At 40.7% G+C, this 27419-nt stretch overlaps 1 protein-coding gene across 2 annotated transcripts; it reads left to right on the plus strand.

Annotated features, from left to right (window-relative positions):
• The first annotated feature begins 1129 nt into the window (after positions 1–1129).
• Positions 1130–27389, plus strand: IREB2 (iron responsive element binding protein 2). Of its 2 annotated transcripts, XM_074156745.1 has the most exons (22): positions 1130–1171; positions 2452–2541; positions 5775–5940; positions 7130–7267; positions 9328–9549; positions 11195–11264; positions 12409–12592; positions 13107–13246; positions 14083–14254; positions 15652–15752; positions 16226–16342; positions 17340–17499; positions 18363–18498; positions 19170–19254; positions 19869–20025; positions 20299–20423; positions 20681–20785; positions 21045–21187; positions 22330–22477; positions 22565–22687; positions 23321–23506; positions 24126–27389. In XM_074156745.1, exons 1-22 carry the CDS (start codon positions 1153–1155, stop codon positions 24234–24236), a joined length of 2898 nt encoding a protein of 965 aa, XP_074012846.1. In that variant the 5' UTR covers positions 1130–1152; the 3' UTR covers positions 24237–27389. The 2 variants fall into 2 exon arrangements, with proteins under 2 accessions (XP_074012846.1, XP_074012847.1); XM_074156746.1 differs by lacking the exons at positions 1130–1171; positions 9328–9549 and having other exon boundaries at positions 2505–2541.
• The last annotated feature ends 30 nt before the right edge of the window (positions 27390–27419 follow it).

Consider the following 27419-nt stretch of genomic DNA (forward strand, 5'->3'; position numbering starts at 1 on the left):
CAGCAGAAGGGCTCTCGTCATCTTGATGGCCTCCTCTGGACCAGCTCCAACAGGTCCATGTCCTTCTGCTGTTGGTGGCCCCAGAGCTGGAGGCAGCACTGCAGGGGGGTCTCCCCAGAGCAGAGCAGAGGGGCAGAATCCCCCCCCTCGCCCTGCTGGCCGCGCTGCCAGGGATGCAGCCCAGGACGGGGTTGGCTTTCTGGGCTGTGAACGCACATTGCCGGCTCGTGCTGAGCTTCTCATCCACCAACACCCCCAAGTCCTTCTCCTCAGGGTTGCTCTCCAGCCGTTCTCCGCCCGGCCTGTGTTTGTGCTTGGGATTACCCTGACCCAGGGGCAGGACCTTGCAACCGATCCTGGTTACTCATGTGGTTTTGAGTGCAACCTTTGCAATCGGTGTGTCAAGTCCTTCTGTCACAGCCCGGCAGGGCAACGGCAGGCTGGGACAAACAGACGCAGGCAGAAGGGGAAGCGGGATCAGTCAGAGGTCAGATCACAGACACCATCTGTGTCTTATGGCCTGGAGAAACCAGCACTGCATGACTCGGTCACCACCACCAGTGTGACCTCACGGGCTGCCACCGCTGCGCCGCAGATGAGGATAATGATGAAACTCCATCATCCGGCTAAAAGAGAAAAAGAAAAAAAGATAATAACCTGAAAGCAAGAAGAGAAGCAAAATATGAAAGAAAACAGCCCTCCCAAACAAAGCCGGGCTCCGAGCCCAGGGCCGCAGCAAGGCCAAGGCCGCCTGAGGTGGGACAATGACGACACCGCCTCCTAGCTACGTCACGCGGGGCGGCGGCCAATAGGCGATGCCCGCGGCCACGCTCGCGCAGGGCCCGCGGGCGCCCCCGCCTCGAGGCTCTTCGCCGGAGGGCGGCCCCGCCCCCGCTGCCTCCGTCGTCGATCTCACGAGTATCGCGAGAGCAGGCGGCTTCTCTTCCTGGCAAAGTCTCGCGAGATCTCACGTCTCCGTCTCCTCTGCGCCACGGCGGGGCAGTCCACAGTTCTCGCGAGACTACGCCCAGAGCCCCGCCTCCGCTGGGCGCTGCTGGGCACCGTCTCGCGAGAGCTGGGGGCCGCCCCGCCCGGGCCCGCTCCCCCCGGTCCCCCGCTCCCCTCCCCTCAGAGCTAATATGGTCGCCAGCGATGGACCCTGTCAGGCCAGGTCAGTGGGAGCGGGCATGGTGCTGTTCTCGGGGGACTCTCGCCGTCTTTGAGCCGTTGCCTCGCCCCCCCCCCCCCCCCCCCCTCCTCCTCTGCGCCGGCCGGCGGCGGTGTGAGGCGATTCGCCTCCCCCTTTGTGCGGGAGCGCGGCCCCGGGCCTGCGGCGGGCGGGAGCGGGGCGGACCCCCCCGTTGCCCCGGGGCACTCGGGCCCGTTACCGCCCCCGGCGGCCGCTGCCCCCGCGGCGGGAGGCGCTTTGTTCTCGGGGCCCGGCGGCTGGCCGCGGCGATAAGCCGGTCCCGCCGGGCCTCCCGTTATTCTCGACGACCATTTTTGTCCCTCTTTCCGTTCCCTACGCCGCAAAGGCTGCGGCGAGCCAGGGATGCCGTGCCCCTAAAGCTGCTTGCTCGCAGGGTTGAGGCCTAAACTCGGCTTAATTTGGGGGGGGTCATGTTAATTGTTTGGCTGTTGAAGTGACGCAGTTGTTGTTAGCTGTTGGTGATGCAGCGTTTGCTTTGCAATGAAAGTCCTAACTGTAGTGTATTAAGATCAAAGCAAACGGCAAACAAAGGGTATGTGTTCCGCTGCAGATCCAGCCCTTGGTGTTTGTGCTCGCAGGAGCAGCTCGGTGATGTCAGAACCAACACCATTTTCCCCGCTGTTAGTAATCTAGATTTTATTTTCTTAAACTTTTACTATATGAGGTTCCTCAGGCCTGAGAGAGTATAGCCTTGGTACTGTCCCTTTAGTTTGTTTGCAATTGTACTAAAACGTTCCTTTTGTGAACCACTACTTCTCAAGAAGTTATTAATTCTCTCCACCTAATAGCTGTTATGAGGTTTATTTTTGTCTTGTTTGCTTATAATTAGTCAAGGTACTTAATGCTTTATGTTCTCTACTATATTAAGACCTGTATCTCTTATCTGAGTTGGTGAGGTGCATTTATCCTGTGTAGTAGATGGCAAACTGAGACAATAAAGGTCAAACGCATTCAGCCGTGTGACTGGGCTGATTACTTGCATGACCTGTATATACCTAGTATTACAGCCACTTTTAAAATTCATCTTAGTCCCACATCTACATCATAAGGTGTCCCAATCCATTTAGAAACCTTTCCATATTATGATGTACTTACAGACCTAGAGGAACATTATTCTTGGTAAAATTAGAAATAAAAAGCTCTTCGTATGAGCCCTCTGTTAGTCCTCAAACGTTCCATTCTTTTATGACTGTAACTTGTTTTGTTTGGTTTTTTGTGTCTTTCCCCACCCCCCCACCCAGGAAGCCCTTACCAGCCGGTAATTGAAGCATTAGGAAACTATCCACAAAAGAAGTTCTACAATGTCTCGAAGCTTGGAGGCGCCAAGTATGGTAATGATACTTCTTAGTTCTTTGCTATTGGGATGGTACCAGCAGTAAACATGCACCACTTACTGCTGTAAAATGTGAGGAGATGTGGTCATGAATACATGGTTTCTTAATAGGTATATTTGAAGGTTTATAATTTTCCAATCTGTTATTGCTTTACAAAGTTGGAGGGGGTAATACTTCATGTAGCTTTTTTTCAGTGAGGGAGGAAGTATCGATGTTGCTGGAGTTCTCAGCAAAACTCCAAATCACGATAATTTGTCTTTTGGAAAAAATGAAGTGACAGAGAACTCCTGTGTAGTACTTAAAATATAGATACAGTTTTTACTGTAATTTTCTACTGCTTCTTGGTGTTCTAGTTTCACCTTACCAGCAGCTTCAGGAAGTGGATAACTGTCTTTACTAGAACATAGCTTCTACTGCAATTGCTGCAGAAAGATGAGGTTTTGTGGTGTTCAAACAATTGCTTAATCTCAGCATGTCATTAGTATGTAATATAACACTAAGTGGTATGTGCTAAAAACACTTTTATTTGATCTCTGTATCTGGGTACCTTTTAAAAAATAAAACGTATGTGCACATGTGAAGGGGGAGGGGAGTACATGCAGATGGAGAGAGTTATAGACCAGTGTCAGCTGGAATAGGCTTTACTCTTGCAGATAATAAAAACATACTTTTGTTATTCTCTCCCCTTGTCTTCATGTTAATCTCCTAAAATATTTACCTGAGGTACATATTAAAGGTATTTGGGATTATGTTTTTTCAGTTTTGCTGCTTGAAAAGTCTGAATTACTCTCCTATATTCACAGAATTCGTGTCATGTTTCTTAACTAAAAAAAGTTACTTTAAACCCATATTTGGCTGCAATAATTGCTCGCCTGTTGTTTGAAGGGGAGAGGGGAGCACGTGCACAATGGCTGCTGAAACTTTTGTGCAACAGCTGGGTGCTCTTGCAGATTTCTACAACTTGTAATAATGAAGTTAATCTTTCAGGTAAGCACATGAGAAGGAGGTAGAATGCTTCTGCTTGTGGCTTTGTCCAGGAAGAAGCAGTAGCGTGGTATTTACAAAACCAGTCAGTTCTACAGCAGGTCTTTGAAATGCCTTGTGACAGGAGTGGAAATATAAACAGAAGATATTACTTTCTGCTAAGATGTGCCATAAAGCTCGGAGCAGCAGCGAATATTCCTGGAGATATTTGGCAAAGGAGTCTAAATAGACTAGACTAAATGTGTCTTTGTCTTCCTATAGGAGGACAAAAAGAAAAATTTAGGCATGGCATGGCACAGCGTTGGTAGCAAATCCAGCATCTGGAATTGCTCATTGCTTGTGTTCCTAGAACATGAATTTTGGGTTTTACCTGTTTGCCCTCTGCCTTGGGGCTGCTGACTATTATCTGACAATAAGTGCCTGTTCAAGTTAATCAGATTACTAACATTAATGTTAATTGTTTTATTTGCCGGTTTGTTAGAGAGAATCTGATTTTCTGGTATTTAAAATAGTATTCAGTTACAGGGAAAATGGTAGCTAGGAAGAGCAGAGGGGACATCTAGCCCAGCCTCTTACTAACTAGAGCGAACTTGGAGAGCCTTTCTCAATTGAGTGCCACAAATCTGTGAGGATGAAGGTTCCACCACCTCTCTTGATCCTGTGCACACTACCTTCCCTATGAACTTCTTTTTTCTTCCATCGTGTCACAGTGTTCCTTCCTGCACCTTGTAACTTTTTTTTTTTTTTTTTGTCCTTTCACTGTGGGCTTCCTAGAAGTCAGGCCTCACCTTCTCTGCAGTTCCTATTAGTTGTGGGTGACTACAGTTAGCTCACTTGGCTTTCTTTCAGGGTGTCAGACCCAGGTCTCCCAACTGCTCCAATGTGGCAGGTGTGGTAGCCCAGTAACCATCTTAGAAGGCCCTTCACTGGATGTGATCTCATTTCTTGAGATCTCCTGTATCCTGGGAGGCCCAAAACTACACAAAGAATTGCAGAAGTGAGCTTGCTGGTGCTTAATAGAGAGGAGTTGTCACTTCTCTGTAGCCAATGGCTGCTAAGCAGCCCACTGGGCACTCAGGTTTATCACTGTAAGGATGCTCTACCTATTATTTGTAATCCAAGAAAAAGCAAAACATTTTTCTTCTGGTAACTTGGCTTTTAAATAAAGTGAGTGGTGGCATTACAGCTCATGAGACAACTTTTTAATGACATTCTGATATTATTTTGGGTGATTTGTCTAATTAGGCAGCAGTGGATAATATCTGAGAAAGACACACAATGAGAACAGAGTCAGCAAATCCTATATTAGTAGGTTATGGACAAACCTCAGGATTGGTTTGAGACCACCAAATCTTAACGGTTTTTGTTAAAAGTCTGAACTGAATTGAGTCACCCTCTTCTTCCAGCTCACTTTTTTTTTTTTTTATATTTCTCACTGTTCTCAAAGTAATTTGCCTGCTTGAATGGTGCTGAAAATAATAGCATTCGGGGAGAAATGTGAATTAATCTTGATGTTTTTGTTTGCAGTGAATAGTGACATCTAATTCTCTTTTTTCCTCCCACTTTTTACATTCTTGTTTCCAGTTCCCTAAATTTTCTTGTGCCAGAAAGCAGCTTCTACTCAATACCTTAATCCAGATCAGTGACAAATTAACTTAAGTTGTATTTAGTGAAATGTCTTCTTTTTAATTTATGAAATGTGTTTAATTTTAGGGCAAATGACAGAATAGTTTATAGTCTTCATATCACTGTGGTGTTTTTTTTTAAAAAAAAAGACAATATTCTGACATTGGATGCTTTTGGCTTGATATCTCAAGTAATGAAATGGTGAAACGTATGGTTAAAAAAAAAAAACAATTTTGAATATTGTAATTGTTGTTGCTCTTCACCCACTCTGATCAGTAATCCCAGCTCCAGATTCCTCGCATCTCTCTCCTGCCAACATAGCATACCTTCTTAAATGTCACTGTCATAACACAGTGTGGTCAAGCCATTGGTATCTTCTGTTCAAATCCCATATGATAATTCATCTTCTGCAATGTATACATTATGCAGCTCATAACATTCCATATTGTGTAATGAAGATCAAACCCAAAGGCAGCTGGAAAAGCAGGCTCCTGTAGCTCTCATCCTTCCAATCCCTAGCAAAGTGGAATTCATTAAAAATGTGAGATTGTAATTTTTTTAAAAACTATATAAGCTGGAAGTGTTTTGCTAATTAAGTCAGTTGCTTTGCTTTACCCTAGATACTCTGCCTTACTCCATACGAGTGTTGTTTGAATCCAGTATCCGTAACTGTGATGGCTTCCTAGTGAAAGAAACAGATGCTATGAACATCTTGGACTGGAAAACAAAACAGAATAATGTTGAAGTGCCCTTCTGTCCTGCCAGAGTTGTTCTTCAAGACTTCACGTAAGTGAGGGTGTATGTGTGTGCACCACAACCTCTGAAATAATCTGTGTAAACCCACTGAGTTCCGTGTACAGTCCTTTGGCTTGAAAATCAGTAGCACCCAGCCTTTTGATACCGAGGTACCGCTTTTTCTCAGCAGAAACCTGTCCACTGCTGCTGTCCAGTACACGCCTCGTGACAATTACGTGTGATGCAAGGGTAGGGTACCCTGGTTTTAGTGCAGGCTGGCGAGGCTGAGGCTGTTGGCCTGCAAGGAACCCTTTACAGGCCAAGAGCCAGAACACAAATGGAAGTGGTGACATTTTGGCTGTAGCCAGATGGCTGACAGTTCATTGAAATATGTAGAATTCTTGCTTGAGATAACTGAAGATTAAATATTGCTTACTCCCCAGGTATATTTAATCCAATTGAATCCATAAATAATACATATATTTAAAAGAAGTCTCTTAGGATATTAACTTTCTTTCTGATTTGAGTGTGGCATAGCTAAAAGGGCAGTCCTTCAGCAATTTGCAAATATTAAATTTAGGCTGTTTTGCTGACTCATTAACTATTTATCAAGAAGTGGGATAATTAAAAAGAATTGTGATAATAATAGAAATGAGGTAACTTCTGCTTAGCATGCAAAGGCAGGAGGATTTACATAGTACTGTGTTATATAAACATTGCTGTCTCAGTTTTGTACTTCAGGTATGCTTGTCTATGTAATAGCAACTAGCATGTTTTTCTAAAACAACACCAGCTCCAGAAGTGACTGGCTCTGTGGGAAGAGAAATAATACATGCTGAGGTGTTCAGATGTGTAGCATGAGCACTATTTGCATAGCAAGGTTCTACCATAAAGGTAATAAGTATCTCAAAATTAGTCTTGTTGTAAAGTACCATCGCATGTCAGAAGCACAGCAAAACAAAAGAGAAATTAATTATCTTCTTTGAGATGTTTCTACGTTCTTATTTAGTATGTTATCTTCAGATGTGCTGTTCTTGTTGTGAATGAGTACCGAGTCCATTATCTTTTAAAAATGTTTCGAGTTCTTTAAAGTTTATAGAATAGAATAGTAGAGGATTATTATCGGAACTAGAACTTAGGTAGATCTAGGCTTAAATAAAGTTAAAATTACAAGAAGCTTGTGTGTTTTAATGAGTTGATGTCCCATGTTGTTATACTATTTTGTTTTTCTGTCCATTAGTGGAATTCCAGCAATGGTGGATTTTGCCGCCATGAGGGAAGCTGTGAGAAATGCTGGAGGAGATCCTGTGAAAGTCAATCCTGCCTGCCCCACTGATCTCACCGTCGACCATTCTCTGCAGATTGATTTCAGCAAATGGTAATGTACCTCTTTTTTTTTTTTTTTTTGATGAACCAGATATTTTTGTCTGATACTAAAGTATGGATTCACTCTGGTCTTGGGTCAAATCATTTGTCACGTGTGGATCCCTGAAACTACACCTGGTGGTATCTGAAAGAGGGCTGGATAAAAATGCATAAAATAGCATTCTTGAAGGAGAGAAAGAATGATTGTGAGGGGTTATGGATGAAGCTGAGTGACAGCCCAAATTCAGGGCAAGAGATTGTTGAAATTTCTGGAAACCATGACAGATCCAGGTAATAATGTGTCTTAAGATAATGAGGCAGAGGGAGTTTATAATTTTGCTTTGCCCTGTTCTTACGTTAAACAAAACCTTTTTTAAAATATGACTGCCTTGTTGCAGGTCCAGAGAAACAGCTTGCAATCCTACTGGATGTAGTGAAAGACTGTCATTTCAGCCCATAACTTAGCACTGATTTTTTTTTAAATATTTTTTTTTTTACGGGCCTAGATTTTACAGCAGATTAAAGAAGGCTACATGTATTCGCAGAGAGAGAAGTGTGCTTGTAGGAGTCTGGAAAAGTATTGGGACTGGAAAACTAACAGTGTGGTTTTCCTTTTCCGACAGGCTGTAATGTAATGAAAACAGCCTGGGGCTGCCTTTTGCTAGAAACATAATACTGCAAGAGGAAAAACTCACATTCTATTCAGTGTTTGCTGAAGAAAACACTAAGTAAATAATGCAACTTCCCCTCTGCCTTCTCCGCTGCCCCTCCATCATGGAGCCTTTCAAACTTGTGCAGAATTGTGTAAATTACTCAAGCTCTTTGGGAATTTTAAAAGCTTATGGGGAAAAAAAAAAAAGCCTGTGGCCAAATGGCCATGGGTGTATGAGTCATTTCTGTAGATGTTCCAAATGCACACAGGATTGCAGCTCGGTTTGTATTAGAAGAGTGAAGAGGAAGAAGCTACAAATCGTGTGTGGTGTTGCATACGTGTTTGTTCAGTGCTGTGGTCTATCCATTCTTGTGTCTGGAGGGACAGCCGATTGGATTGCAATTAGGCTGGCCTAAAATTATCGGAAAGACCAAGTGTTGGCAAGAGGTCTCATCGTGCTGCTTTGTAATGATAAATCCGGCTGCTGTAGTTTGGCTTTTGGAAAGCTCACAGGATCTCGGCAGCTGCTGCCCTGTGATAAGAAACCCTTCGCCGCAGGATGGTTTGTGCTGCTTTTGTACAGCTTCCACCTCCTGCTGATCAGGGGCTGGTGGACTAAGTTGGGATTTAGACAAGGTATCCTCTGAGGCCAGACAATATCCTGCAATTCGATAACTAGGTATTATCTTTCTGTGGTACTAAAGCAGAAGAAAGCAGTGGCTTTAATTACGAATCCATGATTTGGTAAATACTGAGAGTTTATAAGTCATTCATTTTTCACAACAACCTTTTTTTGTGCTCATGTAAAGACTAGCTATTGTACAAATGGAGGGTTGCATGCTATATGGACTTCAGTTTTTGAAAAAAATCTTTCCTGTCTTCTGACTGACTTGAATAGTGTATAAAATATATCTGAGCCTTGAAAATTTGTATATAAAGTCTAATTAAATAATAGTTATGTTTCTTTCCTTGAGAAAGCTTTGCCTGTAATCATTCCTCTGTGGAGTTGACAGAATGTATACAGCACTGTCTTAAAAAAAGAAACATGTTCAGCAAGTCCAGCACTTGGATGAGGTTCTGCCCACACCTTCCAAGTTTTAAACCCCGAGTTTAGCCTTTGCAACAATTGCTTACGAAGATTTCTGGTCTGTTGTGAACGAATTGAATGAGTTGTTTATCTGGTGTTAATCTTTCAGACAATACAGTTCTGTTTACTTACTTATTACCACACTACATTACTTAACTAAGCTTATCCAGTGGTAGTTTACTTTGAAACAGGGTTGTAGTAAAATAACTATTTTTTTTCCCCAGATAATATTTTATAAGCTGTTGAAGGGATTGCAAAAAAAAAAAAAAAAAGAGGGGAAAAAAAAAAAGAAAAATTCTTAATGTCTAAATTACTGTTCTATTTAATGTTACAGTGCAATACAGAATGCTCCGAATCCCGGAGGTGGTGACTCACAGAAGCCGACGGCAAAGCTTTCTCCGCTGAAAGCGCAGCCTCGGAAGCTGCCGTGCAGGGGTCAGACTGGCTGCAAGGGGCCCTGTAGCGCCGGAGATTTGAGTCGCAACTCAGGACAATTTTCTGCGCAGATTGAGAACACGCCTATCCTTTGTCCTTTCCATCTTCAGCCGGTGCCTGAGTATGAAAGCTTCCCTTTTTTTAATTGTTTGTGCCCCTCTGCCTGTGACAGTTCATAGAGATGTGATGTTTTTTTTCTGAACTTTCTTCTGTACTCTTCTTCACATGTGCCATACACTGGTTTCAGCATCTAGAAGGTGGTCTGATGTGTCAGATTTGAATTAGTCTACAATACTTAATTTTTTATACAAGAAGGGCTTTACTAAACAGAGTGCAGATGGCCAACTGTGTGACTTCTGGCTGTGATTTTTAAATTAAATTTTGAGACTTCTCTAGTTTCTTTACAAGGACAACAAAGCGTAGGAGTAATCCTCTGTATGTTACAAAGTGCATTTCAATGAATAAAGCATTGATTTATTTCTAAAAGTAAATTTTAGTTTTTCTGTGAGAACTTTTCAAAAGTCTCTGGCTCTTAAAGAGGAACTAGGAACTAGGCTGTACATCATCCCCCCAGCTTCTACGGAATCTCGCAGTCCATCTGTCATTGAGTTGAAATTCAATGAATATCCTGCCTGTGTGTAATGGCCTGGGGGAACCTCATCTATCTGCCATTTCCAGATTTTCAATACTGTTAACCTATCATTGCGTACCGTTCCATCTATGGCAATTACACACAATCATCCTCCTCTTTCAGCTGCCATCTCTTTTGTCTGACAGACCGTTCAGATCCCTATCTCTCTGTGCCGGACAGGTGTAGAATTTAAAAGCTGATCAAATCTGTATCTCACAGTTGTGTGATAATACTGATTGTCGTGGTGATTTTATAGATATGCAAATATTCCTGCTCAGTACAGGTGTAGGGATGCAGAATTAGGGATGTTTTCAGCAATATTCTGAATATTCTGGCAGGAAACCAGCAGTGGTATTTATTAAGCTGCAGCATGAATGATGACTGTCCCTCGGGGCTTCGCAGAGCAGCGTAACCACTAACCTTGTGATGCTGCGGAGAAGAAAGGGAAGGGTCATGATGTAAAATACACCTCTAGAAAACTGAGGACCTTCTTCCTGGTACAAGTGTGTTCCCTTCCTTGTCCACTTCACAAAGCAGAGGTTATTCCTCTTAAATTGTGAATTACTCCTTTATAATGAGTATCAGTATCTTAAAAAATAACACTTATTAAGAAAAGATGGTTCATTTTATGAGACTGTACTGATGAGTACTTGTGAAGAAAAAATCGTGGATTGGAGGCAAAAATACAGAAATGGAGGATAGTTACAGTTGCCCTGATGTTCTGCTCAGCTGCCAAAGGACTAGTACTGAAAGCAGAGAGTCCTTTTTACCTGAACTAGTGAACATCTTTGTTCATTACTGTATCAAATCTTGACATGATTGGGGGGGGAAATGCTTTTGTGTATTATAGTACATGCTTGGAATAGATGTCTTAAAATGAGTATTTTTGAGATCAAATGCTTTAGGCAAACTGTACCTAGAATAAACCTGTTCTCAAGCACAGCACAGATGAAATCAGTTTTCACTGTTTACAGAAAGCTTGCTGCAAGGAGGGAATTATCTTTGTTCTAACAAACCACTTCAAACTGTGCTACAGGCTTAAACGAGTCTTTCATCAAACAAGCGAAAATAACAACTTGTTCTTCTGTAATTGAAATAAATTATGACAGTGCTTGTAAACTTGCTGTCTTCCTAGGCCTGAGACAGTATTGAAAAATCAAGAGATGGAATTTGGCAGAAATAGAGAGAGGCTTCAATTTTTTAAGGTATGTCTGTGTACCTGCGGGCTTCGGATTGGGTTGTGGTTCTTTTAAGAGCATTTGAAAACGTCAGGCTCTCAAACCTGGATTCAATATGGGGACAGAAAAATGGGTAATAACATGGTTTGTGACTTTGAATCTAAAAATTATTAGGCAGCAGAAGTTCTAAATCTAGGTGTCACTCGACACTAGAGTGGAGATACCTTTTTGTAATTCTGACTTGACAAGTTCACACCGCTTTGATTGGGTTCTTATCAATGTGAAGGTAGTGGACAAAGTAGGTGTTTATGAAGCATTAGTCTTTTTAATGAGCTCAGTGCCTTAGGTCTCAATGAGTTTCTGAGTAAAAGGTTCACTTATCCGTACTTCTGTTACAAATCTTCCTGAAGTTGGAAGTGTTGAACGGAGGCCGGTGTTGAGACATTGCTGCTCTCAAGCTAGACGGCAGTGCCAGTAAACTCGTTTTTAATGCAAGTCTTGTGTGGCAAATACTGGCTTCTGTGTTGCCAGCCAGGGATCTGCAACATTGGTATGTGATCCTCATCCACATGGTTTAGGAATCCCATGCAATGGTCTAAAAATCTCTTCGTATAGGTAGATGAGGAGGTTCCTTTCTGAGAGTTGCAAATTAGCTTTTACATTATTAAAGAGGGAAATGGCAGAGCCGAATCTTGTTACAAGTTTGCGTGTCAGCTTTTTTTAAATCTAGCATCCCAAGTTTGCATGTAACAAGACACTTTTCTAAATTGCATCTTCAGCCTCATCCAAGAGCGTAAAACCTGAACTAAGTTCTGCCATAAATGCAAGTGCTTAGGTTCTGTTGTCTAAATAATAGTCTTAGCTGTGCTTGAAATCCATTGTGTGAAGTGGAAGGTAAGATTTATGCAGCCCTGCTTTTGACAGGTGGGTTTGAATTATTGATTCAGCCTTCAACAGGAATGGAATGGATGGTTTTGTTGATGGTTAAGAATGTACGGAGTCCACGGGGATCACATACCTCTGTTTGACAAATGAGCGAAAGCTGCCTTTGTAAATAGCAAGTACTGGTTTATTGCATATTAGTTTTGTTTTTTTAGTTGTGTTCCAAGAGCTGAATATACCTTTGAAAAAATGCAACTCTCTTTTTTTTCTCATTTTGTAAAAATTACAGTGGAGTTCAAAGGTTTTCAAGAATATTTCAGTAATTCCACCCGAGACTGGAATGGCGCACCAAGTTAACTTGGAGTATTTGTCCAGAGTTGTTTTTGAAGTGAAAGATTTCCTATATCCAGATAGCGTGGTTGGCACAGATTCTCACACAACCATGGTAAATGGCTTGGGTATCTTGGGCTGGGGTAAGTATGCTCAGAGTAACTCGATAGCACTTTGAAAGGTTGTACTAAAGCATTGCTGAGAAATACTCTTTTCCCACTGGATGTTTCTATCTCAAGCGTAACAAACTCTGCCTTGAATTATTCTTCAGAACGCTTTTTGTCTGGTAATCTCAACTAACGCTTCTTTGCATTGAGAAACTGCTTTTTGTAATTCAAAGGAAAAAATAGCCAAAACCCAATAGATATTTAAATAAGTGCTGTTTGTACATGCAGTATAAAATTTGTATGAAGGCTTATTTTCTCTTGGACAGCTAATTTTACACATCAAATACTTTCTAGTTGACTGAAGCCTAACTTCAGAAGTAGTCTTACTTGATCTTGATTGTTCATGTACAAATATTTAACAGAGAACTTCTGCGTTTCTTGCTGTAGCCTTTAGGCTTAATAGGAAGGATTTTATTAGATTTTAGGACCTCAACATATTTAGTGGCGGTTACTTAAAATGATGAAAAGCAACCTAATATTCTCCTTCCAGGCGTCGGGGGGATTGAAACAGAAGCAGTGATGCTGGGGATGCCGGTTACTCTCACTTTGCCTGAGGTGGTTGGGTGTGAGCTGACAGGCACGGCCAGCCCGCTCGCTACGTCCATAGATATTGTTCTAAGCATTACAAAGGTAAGAGTTCAATGCCTTTTCAAACAAAGAGAAGTTTGTTGCAAGTTTTACCAGTGATGGTTGAGAACTGAATTAAAATCTGGGAGTATTTTTAGTGTATCTTTGACCATGGCAGTGCAGAAAGATGCAAATAATCTCTAACCATTTTTATTTCATAGTCCTCCAAAGTAGTGGTTTTTTTCTTTTCCCTCTATAGTGGTTTATTTACAGGCCCTCTCTCACTAAAAAATAGTTTAAAAAAAAAAAAACAAAACCAAACCAAAACTGTATGTGCAGGGTTGAGGTCAGGGGAGAGAAGCACAGTTTTCCATTTTTCTCCTGCTGACAGCACGTAGGCTTCTTCTCTAGTTTAGAAGCTTATTCTGGATGCCCTTTTTGTTCTGAAATACTCCTGCAAGATGCAAGGCCTGCCTATGGCTGCAAGCTGGTAGAACTCGAGGATCTATCTTCTGAAGACAGGGTTTTGCCAGGGTGGCGCGATCTGCTGCTGTTGTAGTAGGTGAAGAGCTGGCCTCAAAGCACTGACAAGCTGCGATGGCTTAGAAAATACATTCTTCTTTCTGGCAGGATGCTTTAAGAAGCCTGTATCCATTCTCCACTAGGAAGGCTGAAGAGCTCAGTTGCAGGTGGAGATGTGTTGTATTTTGTCAGCTTTCAGTGTAGATTTTTAGAGCCCAGTATGTTAATGGGGCTTGGGGTTATTTTGCAAACGTGGGCCTTAAGGTTTCAGCTTTTTGTTTTAAATGTTCGTGACTCGCTAATTGTGAACTGTTGCAACAGACATTGCTGGCATTGTACCGCTTCACATGACAACTGTTGTGTGTTCTTTTAAACAGCAACTGAAGCAAGCCGATGTGGCCGGAAAGTTTGTGGAGTTCTTTGGGAGCGGAGTTTCCCAGCTGTCTGTAGCAGACCGAACCACAATAGCAAATATGTGTCCTGAATATGGTGCTATTCTGAGCTTTTTCCCTGTTGATAATGTGACATTAAAGCACTTAAAGCATACAGGTAAAGAAGAAATTAAAATATAGTGGTTCATTGTAGTAGCGTTTTAGATACGGTATGTGGTAATACATTTTTTTTGCTTAAAACTCCATAGTTCTTAAGCAGTGATTTTCTGCAGAGTTCGGGCGTGGATTTAGTGTGTAACATTCTGCTGTACAGTAACAGGCTGCCTCATGGGATATACTTGGCTACAAGTATATCCCATGTAGAATCTCTTATCCTGTAGAATCCTTATCCTGTAGCATCTCACGCACCTGAGTGATACCTACCACAAACATTGTGCCGCACATGTTTACTGTTGGCTTGTTTTGTGGGAGGCTTAGTATGTGGCAGTTGGGTCCCAGTTATTTACCGGCTTTATTGGCCTGGGTAGTTTCTTGTGGCCTGTTTGTCTCCGCGTATCCCCTGTATTTAAGTGAGGCTGTAGCTCTTGTATGCATGGCACTGGCGTGTGGAAAGCTCTCTTGCTTTTGAGGTTTGTGTCCAGTCTGGTCAATTTGTCTAAGACCTGATTTACTAACATCGTGTTAGTTATCAATGTCCAGAGTCCTTGGTTTTGAAAGCATAGGCAAACCTTTAAAAGAGAAGTATTAAAAAAATTCTCACTTATATTTTGAAAAGTGTACGGAATATAAATTTTCTCAATACAGAATGAATCCCTTAACCACCTGTAGATCCCTACCAAATCAAAATCTAAACTGATTACTAGAGATAACTGAAACTGCAGAACAAATCACAATGCATTTCTGATTTTTTTTTTTCACAATGACTTTTTTCCTGTGAGGAGCATTATTTCACTGGCATTTCCAGCTAGGCTAGAAGGATGTAAATTCCTTATCAAGCTACTGCAAATAGAGAAAGCCACAGGGTAACAGATATCCGAAAAAGTGCATTCACATTAGTAAGCATTTTTGACACTGAAATCTGTCACTTTCAAATAAGAGTTAAACATTTTTAATTAAAAAACAAACATGTTTTTGTCTGGTCAGTGCAGAGCAAATGAAACATTTTCTAACAGTAGCAAGTAATACTGGCTGTTATCAACTAAGCATGTAATCTGTATTAAACAAGTAAATCTTAACAGAGAAAAGCTTCATGAACTTCAGGGACCAATCTGTAAGTTTAATTAGAGTTACAACTGCTGGAGTTGGAACAGCTTATTTTGTTCCTTGATATAAGAAGGAAAGTTAAGCTGATCTAAAAAAAAAAATATTAAAAGTATTTTAATTTGTGTATAATTCCTGAATAGCTCCTGGAGGTTGGGGTTGTGGAAGTGGTGTGCCTTGAAAAACCTACTTCGGATGACATGCTTAAACAGTCTTAACTTCTGAGAATCGTGAGGTTTGTTTTATTTATTTATTTAATGTGACTTTTCTTGTGTTTGAAATAACCTTCCTAAGGTTTTGACAAGACCAAGCTTGAGGTCATGGAAGCGTATCTTAAAGCTGTGAAGTTATTTAGGAATGATGAGAGTTCTTCCAGAGAACCTGAGTATTCCCAGGTATGCTTGAAATGACTTGTTTCTGTGTGTTTGATGCTCATAAATAGATAACTAATACGAATTTAACAGTATTGTCTCTCGCTGTAATTTTCATTGCTTTAACAAAAGTTGTATTTACTAACTCATAATTTTGAGAAGCAGAGTATGTCTGCAAAATATAAAGGGGATGGGGGAAAGAAGGGAAGTCCAATAATGTTCGTGTCAACTAAATTACATACGGAACATACTGAATTCCTATCACTCCCCAGTGATCAGAGAAGTCTTACGGGTGGTAGAAAGGGAAAATCTTAAAACACTGAATAAGATGAGTACCCTTTTACAGTGGGCAGTCTTGAAAATGGAAGCCCAGGGTTTTAATGTCTCAGAACATTCAAATTTTAACAGAAGAGGTCCTGAATGTCTCAAGAGTACGTTTGGTGTAACGTTGGGCTGGGATCAATAATGCGTGCTTTTATGTGTCTTTTTTTTTTCAGGTAGTGCAAATCAGTCTAAGTTCCATAATCCCGTATGTCAGTGGCCCCAAGAGGTCCCAAGACAGAGTGGCTGTTAATAATATGAAAAGTGACTTCCAAGCCTGCTTAAATGAAAAGGTTAGTACAACTGATGTACTCTTCAAAAGGTGCTTCCTCTAATCTGCGTGAATAAACGTTATGTTAGTTATACCTTGCATACCTGCTGAGCCCTGCTTATTCCTATATAAACAGCTTATCCAACGACACTCTTTTCCTGCTTGACGAGTATCCTGAGGATAGTAAATCATAGGTGTGTTTGTCAGGAACAGGAACTTAACAAAAATCCTTAATTTCACAGTTCAGATTGCTAGGGAGGTAAAACTTAAAGTAATAAATAGCGTAAGCTTGGGAAACATTTTCTCATTTTGAAAAACTCATCGTGTCTTAAGGGAGATGCAGAAAGAATTCTGAGATTTCTAGCTAATCAGTGCTTTGAATTTTTAACTTGGCAAGTGATTTTTTTGCTTGCAGCTTAACAGATTTACTCTGAAGGTGATATTTTTGGTTGGGAATATGCATAGGTATCTAAGAATGCAGCTAATGCAGGAATGCATCTTCATTTTTAGTGTTTATCATTACAGTTGAAGACTGGCAGCAGTATTAGAAACATAGACACTCTAAAAATTCTGTTGGTTGGTTTTAGCATTTCTGGCTTGTAATGAGGTGTACAATACAGGATGAGCAGTTGTGCTGGGGAGAGAAATCATGGATCACAGAGTGGCTGAGGTTGAAAGGGGCCTCTGGAGGATGGCTGAGTGCTGAAGAGCTGGAGGATGTGAAATGTTAATTGACGTAGTCAATTAGTTATAATCCTCTTTCAATTAAAATCTGGGGTACACTTTTAATTCGGAAACAAGTATTGTATAGAATTAGACATGTACTCATAAGGGATTGTTCTTTCATGTGTAGCAGGAAATGAGTGTAGAGGCATGAACTGAGGCTGCTTTTGAAATCTGTGTAAGGGCTCCTAATGGGACAGCTGCGGATTATTTTAAAATGAGGGTTCACTTGGTCTTGCTGTAATGTCCTGCTTTCTGCACTGTAATAATTGCTAATGTGTATTTTTGTCCTCTAGTCTGGTGTTAAAGGCTTTCAGGTTGCAGTTGAGAAACAGAATGACATTGTACCCGTTCAGCATGAAGGAAATGAATACAAGCTATCTCATGGCTGCATTGTCATTGCTGCAGTAATCAGCTGTACAAACAACTGCAATCCATCTGTCATGCTTGCTGCAGGTATGTTGTGACTAGTGACAGCTAAAGACATCTTAGTGGAGCTCCCATGTTTACGCAGCCTTTACCCTCACTTCTGTAGGTTCTCTGTAATGACTTGATCTAGTGGTTTGAAACTGTAAACTTTTAGCTTTAACCTTGTGGTATGTTCTGGAGGTTGTATAATGGAAGTTACTTTTCAGTAATACAATCTCAAAATTTGTGTCATAAGGTGGTATTAATGATAGTAATTAAAAATATTTACATTTGGTAGTACTTCAACAGGTAACCAGTTGCAGGGCTGTCTTCAGGTGGACACACACAGCAACACAACTGGTGCAGGAGGTGGGCTTTAGCTTCGACTCTGTCCTGGCTGACAGTAGCTTGAACAGTGAGTTTGAACAGTTAGCTACAGGGTCTGGAAAGAAAATCCGTATTGTTGAGCAATTGTCTGTGCTTCAGCCACTCGTTCAGGAGCATGTGCTGTACCTTTGCAAGCTGTGTACAATTTTCACAGAACAGGTAATCCTCTCTCAGACCTTGTTCTGTTCTTTAGAGGTCCTCTGTGGCCAAGGCAAGCTTCTCTTTGAGGCTGTGTGGCCTGTGTCAGGAGAATTAATGGCCTTGCACTGTCAGCTAGAACATGGGAAAGAGATTTTTCTTATAGAACAGAAAGTGGGTATCTAAATTAAAGGAATGGGAACAAAAACCTGAATGGTATAGTTATGAGTTAAGAAACTTAATTCAGGCAGGTGTTGCTTTAATAATTGAATAAACTGAAGGTCTACTCATCCTCTGGGTTTTTTTATGTTTAACTAAGGCAGCACCGTATAGATGTTCTTTTAAGGGATATTTAAAACATGAACTGCTTTTTTTTGTTGTTGTAGGACTCCTGGCCAAAAAAGCTGTTGAAGCTGGCCTGGTGGTTAAGCCCTACATAAGAACAAGTTTATCGCCTGGCAGTGGAATGGTTACACATTACCTCAGTTCAAGTGGAGTATTACCGTACCTCCGTAAGCTTGGGTGAGTTGTGACTCCTACTGCATTTCTCATTTTAGGAAAATAATACACAGGGGGGTTATACAGGTTGATAAATGTGGTTGCTGTTTGTTTTAGATCGGCTGGTTCTTAACTTACTAGATCCTCGTTTTAACTACCTTTTTGGTTACTACTTTTCCCTCATCTGTGCTCTGTTTTTTCAGTAGTGATCTACTTAATTGTAAGTGTCTTACAAGCCAGGATGCAGTTGTTTATATATTTTAAAAGTGGAAGCTGGATATAGATTTGTCGGGACCGTCTATATTAGTCTTAACGGTGCTGCTGTCATGTGGTGTTTAGTGTGTTTTTGGTTGCTCTGTAGCAATAACAATTAGATTATGTTCATAATTCAGCTGTGCTCTGTGAGGAATGTTACTGCCTTCGCTTTCCCATTACTTACAGAACTAACAACATCTTGAGATATTTTATTTGACTTACCTTGATTGACTACAAAATGTTACCTTGTTTCTTCCTGCTTGCATCAGTGAGATGTAGTGTCTGCTGTTCACTTCCTAAATTAGACTAAAAAGTCTAATTGTCAAAGGAAAAAAAAAAAAGAATCATCTCAGTGATTGGTAATAGAAGAAAAAGCTGTTTTGAGAACAAATTGCTTGTGATCGTTCAATGTGCTGCTTGGTTGTTTTTTTCCAATGCAGGTTTGAGGTTGTCGGTTACGGGTGTTCAACCTGTGTTGGAAACACTGCCCCCTTGCCAGAAGCCATCAGGAATGCAATAAAGCAGGTAAAGCTTTAAGGCTTGTTGAATACAGATATATAGTTGTCACTCAGTTAAGTGATCAAGAAATACAGTAAAATATACTTTATTGTCGGTTTGGACTTTGCATGATGTTTCTGCACATCTGCATGTCAGAGGGAGGCCGTGGTAATTCATTGCTAAGTAGAATAAACGTAATAAATAGTGTTTGTAGGTATAAATTACAAGATAAATACATAGGGTCTGGGTCTGCTCTTATAGAGGACACAAAGTATAGATTTTTTATCATGAATGAAGAGGAGGGTTTTAAAGAGCGATGTGCTTGAGGGATTTTTAACCACCAGTGTCTAAACAGCTGCAGCATTTTTCTTCCTGTGAAGCAGAAGAAAAATACAAGAAATAGAAGGCAGGAGGGGAGCTCACTGCAGTGACTGGAGGACACATCCGAAGGGTCAAGAGTGAAAAGGAGGATAAGGAGAAAGGGTAGCAGGAGAGAACAAAATGTCTTTAAACTGAAGTGTTAGAATAAATATTTGAAGTGGAATGCTAAAAGTGCATCTGACTTAGTCAACAAAAAAAATAGCACAAGCTGTTAAAGTACCACAAAGTCCTAGAAAAATGTATCTGGGTCTGCCTTTCAGGGTGAAATAATTGCCTGTGGAGTATTGTCTGGAACGAAGAACTTTGAAGGTCGTCTCTGCGACTGTGTCCGTGCCAACTACCTTGCTTCTCCACCGCTAGTAGTCGCTTATGCTATCGCAGGCACTGTTAGAATAGATTTTGAAACAGAGCCTTTGGGTAAGTGTTTCCTTACATCTTCCATTTCTGCATCTAATGCATACGTAGAAGAGGTTTCTTCAGGTGGATTTCAGCATGCATTTCTTTGAAAAGAGAGCCCACGTTTGGTGTTGCTCGTAGCTAAAGCAAAGCATCCACTTAACTGATGACATTCCTTGCGTATCTGGTACCATGTCTGAAGACTTCAATATATACATATTTATATTCTAATATAAATCTGAGGTCTAATATTTTATTCTTCAAAATTACTCTTCTGTTTAAAATCTTACTCAGGCACTGGCTCTAATGGCAAAAGTATTTACCTACGAGATATTTGGCCCACCCGAAGAGAACTTCACACAGTGGAGGAAGAGCGTGTGATATCATCCATGTTTAAGGAATTGAAAGAAAAAATGGAGGTAAGAATGGTCTTTTGTTCTACATAACTTAAAGCTACAATGAAATGCAATCTTTATAATATCTCCCAGTTGAATGTGATTGGTTTGTCAGTTATTTCTATTGCTGTAAAGGAGGACTTAACTGAGATGGGTGGTGATTCTTAAGTAATATCCAATAAGGTAACTCATAGTATATAAGAGAAATTAAAAAGAAAATCACCAGTAAGTCTTTGGTTTCAGCATGTAAAAAGATCATAAACCAATTTCATTTTTTGTAGAAAGGAAACAAACGATGGAATTTACTGGAAGCACCTGAGTCAACTTTATTTCCCTGGGATTTAAAATCTACTTATATCAGATGTCCTTCCTTTTTTGATAAACTTGTAAGTACATTGGACCCGGATTATATGCATTACATTTAAGAAAAGGAATAGCTATTCCAGTAAAGCTTCAATGTTTAAGTAACAAACTTGATCATCACTTATATTTTTCAGTCTTTAAAATACGATTTAAAAGACTGAGTGGAGCCTGGGCATCATGTGCCTTCACGTGTTGCAGATATGTTTTATGTCTCTAAGGATCTTGAAAGAAAAAGGTGTTTCTTATTTTTATTTTTGTTGTTCCCTACCCCTTTCCTTTTAGGCCAAAGAACCGGTTTCACCACAACCGATTGAAAACGCCCACGTCTTGCTCTATTTGGGAGATTCCGTAACAACAGATCACATATCCCCTGCTGGAAGCATTGCAAGGAGCAGTGCTGCTGCGAAGTATCTCACCAACAAAGGGTAAGGACTTCTCATCTCAGACAGCTCCAACGATGTCAGAACTGCCTCACATGCCAAATTATCGGTGCTGTTGCTTTCCTTTATGAATGCCTGTCTGTGTGAAGTGGAGATAATACATGGATAAGCAAAATAGTAACTGTTACTGGCATTAATAAGTAATCACTTGTCTTGTGATCCCAGTCATCGCCTTTCTTGCAGTCTCTAAGGCTACAACAAACAGCTGAGACATAAAGAACGCATTCTCACAGCTGTTGTTACAGTAACACCCGCTGCCAAATGCGTGCCGAAGGAAAAATAATTTCCTAATTTACAAATCAGGTTAATGTGAAGTTAGTCACTGTTACTGCCATTGGCCTCAAGAGCAGACAGAGGTGCACAGAGCAGATCAGAAGCTCTAGAAACAGACATACATTTAAAAAGTGAAGCCCAGTTTTATAACTGCGTGTGGTTGGTGCTCTGACTCAGCTCTGCAGCAGTGAGCACCCTGCAGCAGTAGTGGGTGCCTTTCACCTCCCCTGAAGTTCTGAAAAGAACACACAGGACACGATGCGGCGCTGAGCCAGTCAGCGTCACACCTCTGCTGAGTGTTTTGGGAATTACATTGATGGGTTGTATTGCAGAGGTGTAGTATTATTACAGTATCAGTGAAGCAGGACAAAGAAACAGCCTGTGGCGTGGACTCTTCTTTCTAATGAACGTCTGAATGAGTAGTATTACAAGAGAAACAGAATTAATGGGCCTTTAATCCCAGGATGGTCGTTTGATTTATAAGTAAAGCTCTCTTGTTGGTATAAAGCTTGTTCATAAATATGCTAGAAGAGGTAAGAGGATTAGTAACCAGGCTTGTTTTCTAGAACAGCCTCCCCTTAATTCTTCTTCAAGTAGCATGCTGCTTGTAGCGCTTTATAATGAAGTCACAGAAAATGAATTTAAAACGGCAGCTCTTCTCATGAATAACCTAGCAGCAATTTACACATTTTGTTCGTAATTTATAATAATTACATTTGTTGGATGAATAGTTCTTTATGTCTTGCGCTGAAAACTTAAGAGATGCTGCAGTAATTATAAAAATCAGAATACTGTTTTAAACCAGATAATCTTAAAAATAATCAAATACCTTTGAAATATTCTTTTAATTCTAGACTCACACCTCGTGAATTCAACTCTTATGGAGCTCGAAGAGGTAACGATGCTGTGATGACAAGAGGTACCTTTGCAAATATCAAGCTTCTGAATAAGTTCATAGGAAAACCGGCTCCTAAAACAATTCACTTCCCATCGGGACAAACGGTAAAAATCATTTGTTTGCGTAGCTACTCTGAAATTGTGATGTGGATTTAGAACTCGCTCAGACTCTTTCACTTTGTTATTCCACAGCTAGACGTGTTTGAAGCAGCAGAGCTGTACCAGAAAGAAGGCATCCCTGTAATTATTCTAGCAGGAAAGAAGTATGGACTGGGTAGCTCAAGAGACTGGGCTGCTAAGGGGCCCTTTTTACTGGTACTGCTGGTTTTTGTTGGGGTTTGGGGGGGTGTGTGTGTTGTTTCTGAAAAACACATTGTTTAGGGCATGAATGTGTTTAGAAACTGCCCTCAGTCTTTAACATGATACTTCTCAATAATTTCTTTGTTAAAATCTTCAGAGAATATAATCACTAATCAGGATAAATCTGAATGTCTTAAGTATGTAACTTAACCATTTTAGACTCCAGACTTTGAGATAAATTAGACATTTATCTAGTGCTGACCTCTGTTTGGTCTCTGGGGGGTATTAAATATCTAGCTATTGGAGACTAATTTCCACAAATATTCAGACTATATTCTGAGTCAGACATTTATTCTTGTGACGTAATGGAAGCAATTATGTTTGGGCTGGGATTTTCTGAACTACAGCCTGGTCACTGGCTGTTATAAAACCCCATTTCATGCTGTACAGGCCTGCTCTGGCTTACTTGCTTTCCTGTAGCTGTAAAGCTAAACACTGTTACCTACTTACGGGACTCTACAAAGCACGCTCTATTTACTCTTCAGTTTGAATTGCAAGATTTTGGGACATAATATGTATTTGAAGCTTGCTTTTGCATTTCACTCTTGACTTCTGTACTGAAATAGAAAATCACTTGTATTTTTGCAGGGTGTTAAAGCTGTCCTCGCTGAGAGCTATGAGAAGGTTCATAAAAGTCAGTTGATTGGAATTGGCATAGCTCCACTTCAGTTTCTTCCTGGGGAAAATCCAAGTACTTTGGGTCTCACCGGCAGAGAGCAATTTTCTATATTGTTCCCTCCAGAGCTGTCGCCCGGAATGACTCTGGATATTAAGGTATCCTTGCAAATTTTTTTTTAATTTCTCTGTTGAATGTGCTGATGATCGAAAGCACAGAAAGGAAAGTTAATCCTTATGATTGAAAGCAGGAAAAAACCAAAAACTTAATTCTCTTTGAATGTAAGCTTACAGTCTAGCCTGAAGTTCGTAATGACTACTGAAGGTTCCCAAAGTACAGATGCACGTGTTCTTCCTGAGCAACTTATTGTGCAACCTGAAATTCTTGGGCATGGTTTCTCCCCAACGGGCACTGTATTATTGAGTCTCGTCTCTCATTCAGACCCTTTTAAAGACAAGGGTGCAACTATTTGAGAGAGAGGCTTCAGCTTCTGCGTAAAGGAACCGTGTGCGCATAATAATGTACTTTGTGCCATCTTAGCCAAATGGCATCTTCAGTTATCAATAGGCGCGTAACATGTTCCCAGCCGGATCTAAACTGTGCAGTAAAATAAGCCTTCGTTCTGTCCCCAGCAGTGTCTCGGTTCTGACGTGGCGGATAAGCGGGTTGAATTTGCTTGTGTTAGACAAAGCTTGGGGTTAGAATGGTAACATTCTAAGGGAGGGGAAGTGAAAGCTAAACTCTTAATTGGTCTCTCTTTTTGCTTTTGTTTTGAAGACAAGCACTGGAAAAGTATTCAGCGTGATTGCCTTGTTTGAAAACGATATGGAGATAACTTTATACAAATATGGTGGAAGTCTAAACTTTGTGGCTCGAAGATTCTTATAGTAGCTACTGACTCTATGGGTACCTTGCATAACTGGTAATTCTGAAAATGCCTTGTGTGAACCCAGGAATCTGTACTGTGGAACTGCAAACAGTCCTAGTGTGCTCAAAGTTACTTCGTCCATGGATGTAAAAGATTGTGAATCATTGTAACTGCAACGAGATCCTTCCTGATTTTAAATAATATTCTAATGGTGCTATTAAACATTGCTAAAATCAACATGTGTATTGTGGCAGAGAGCTGTAAGTATGGAGGGGATGTTTTATCAGACCATTTTGTAAATAAACTATGCGAAATCTGAAACTGATTGTGCTGAAGATTATTATGTAAGAAGATTTTCTGCAGTTGTTCCCACTGTAAATCTGTACTGCTGTTTGTTGGTTTAAGGGGTAGCACATGGTATGGATTGTTAAAGGCCAAACAGAATTTTTTTTTTCTTTTTTTTTTTTTTTATCCAGTGCTTAAAACAGCTACTCAGTTTTGAATTTCTTGCTCTTCAGGTTATGTGCTGAACAAAAAGCAGTCCGTGTGAGGCCCACGGTATCCTGTATCACAGACCATGACTTTCTTACCTTTGTTATGGGATTGCATTTCCTCTGGATCCAGATGTACAACTGCTCACGCTATGAAATATTGTGTGCTTAAGCTATGGGAAACATCTCTGCATTTAAAAAAATGCTCGCAGTTATTTTGTTCATGCAGGTTAAGTGCAGCACCCCAGCTTTTTGGCAACCGGCAGTGTCCTTCGATTGAAATTTGTCACATCTGCTTCAGGGATGCAGCTTGTCATTTCTGACATGAGGTTTCACTCTACTCTCTGCGATATCATTAGACAAAGTACCTCCCTGTAGTATTTTAACCTTTAAAAACATTTATTAGAACTGTTTAAATTCCTCTGCTTTAAATATGACCTGTGTCTAATATAGCAGAGGCAGCCATGCTGCCTTTTAATGCTTTCTAATGTGCTGGTAATTTACAGCTCTCCCAAACCAGCAACAGATTCCTCTGCTGGAGATCCCAGAACAGTGAACAAATCTGGCTCTTTTACGCCATTGCAACTTCCATAAATTTAATTGTCAGCCTGTTGACGGTAGAGGCCCTGTTCCCTATTTAATATTAACAGAAGATGCACAGTTTCTGCAGATGTGCTTGTTTCACCACTTAACAGCATTGACAGCTTCTTACCTCCGCAAGGGAGCCTGCAGCTTCGACGTGCTCTTTCTGTGCTCCTGTGTCTTGAAAAGCATCATACCCCTGAACAGTTCATGTAGAGATTGCAGTTTTGTTCTCCAAAAGCAATTAATAACTTGCCTATGAATTGTCAAGATTCTGCTTTAAGATTTTTTTTTTTCTCTTGGTAAATGTCATCTTAAATAGCAAAACTTCCATGAGGGCTGTATTAAGCTTCACTACATGTGCTTTCAATCTGTAACCAGGCACTAAGCTTGTTGACTTGCAAACTAATAGATGCACCGTTTAAATCTTTAAATAGTATGGCTTCTGACATTCCTTTAAAAAAATATAAAAAAAACCCTGACGTAATTATTAATTTTTTGACACTTCAAACGCCAAATTAATTTGACTTCACTGGCATAACTTTGATACACCTTTTTTGTTTTATTGGACAAAGTTCCCTAAAGTTTTAAATGCTTTATAGTCTGTTTTTGTACTTCACTAGTTTTGCTGTGGTTTTCTTTTAGTCAGGATAAAACCCATTGCAGTGACTCCTACTGGTGATATGGGTGATAAATCAATGCATTTTTGAATACTATATTCAACTGAACACGGAATGAGTTTCTGTGGGACACTTGCTAATTTTATCCAGAGTTACTGAGCAAATCTTAATTCTTGTACAATAGTGTCTAATACTATTTTTTCCCAGTTCAAGGTCACATTCTTGATTTAGTTCAAGAAAATGCATGTTCGTTATTGGGGAGCAAATAGGAATTCAGTGCTGGCACATAATGATGCCTCGTGCAGATGATAAATAAAAACACGACTACAAGCCTACTTATAACGTGTGTAACTGCTGATGCTTGAAGGGAACATGGCCCCCCACTTGCTCTAGGGCAGGAACACACTCCTTGCTTCAGAAGGAGACATGTCAAGGTAAATCTATTGTGAAGTTAAGTGCAATTTCAAGGGATGTGGCTTATTGGCAAGTTGTCACCAATAAAGCTAGTCATCTCTCTTAAGAGAGACTTGATGAGTTTCATTACCATAGCAACTACTTCAATTCTGCTGCACTCCTATGTCAGAAAATCAGTGACAGCCAGCTTTTGAGCTGGGCTTTGGCACAGTTGCTGTTCAACTTGAGGCTCCTGCTATTGCTGCTGCGGTGGGCCCACCCCTCAATATGCCAAGGTCCGTAGCACCTTGGTGAGTTGTGCAGCCTGACCCCTACCCTTAGGATCCATACGCTGACGCGCAGTGTGTGCTGCGAGGAGCAGCCCTGCTTGTGTCCCCATCTGCTGCTGCTCACCCGGTAGCCAACCACCAGCCGAGGTACCGCTTGCCTGACTGCCCGTGGTGACGTGCCTGTCCCCTCTCCCTCTCGCAGCAGCGAACCTTGCACAGCCCAGTTCAGCAGAGGGAAGACGGGTAACTTTGGTCACTGCTAGGATCCTAGGAGCTTTAGGTGGGCAAGAGTGACATCTTTCTGGCAGTGGCGGGATGTGGCACAGTCAGAGGATTTCTGTGATCACACACAAAACAACCTTGTTCAATTAGACCTCTTTCTAGTATCTTAAAGCATAGGAGGAACTGTATCTGTTTGAAGAAGTGACTCGGTGTGTTAGATGTATTTAACCTAGGCTTCTCTCTCCACTTTGATTCAGAGAAGAATCTGTTCCAATTTTTCTAAATGTTTTTCTCTCCCTGTGCCCCTCTTCCTCCCTCCCCCTCCCAAACTACAAAGTTTTGGGATAGTGTTGATGTTTATACATTTTACACCTAAGTATAAGGACATGAAACTATGTATATTAATCATATTTAAGCAACTGCAAATAAATGTCTGCTGTTTAAAGCCAACAGAACAGTGTAAGTTTTAAGTTCAGTAAGTATTGTATAGAGATATCTTAAGTTCAGTTGATGGCAATTGTGCATAAAATGTTAACGATGCTGTAAATTATTTTTAATAAAGAAAATTGTATCACAGTTCTTGTATGTTACAATCTATTTTGAAT

Source organism: Numenius arquata, chromosome 11 (assembly GCF_964106895.1).
Source record: "Numenius arquata chromosome 11, bNumArq3.hap1.1, whole genome shotgun sequence".
NCBI lineage: Eukaryota > Metazoa > Chordata > Aves > Charadriiformes > Scolopacidae > Numenius > Numenius arquata.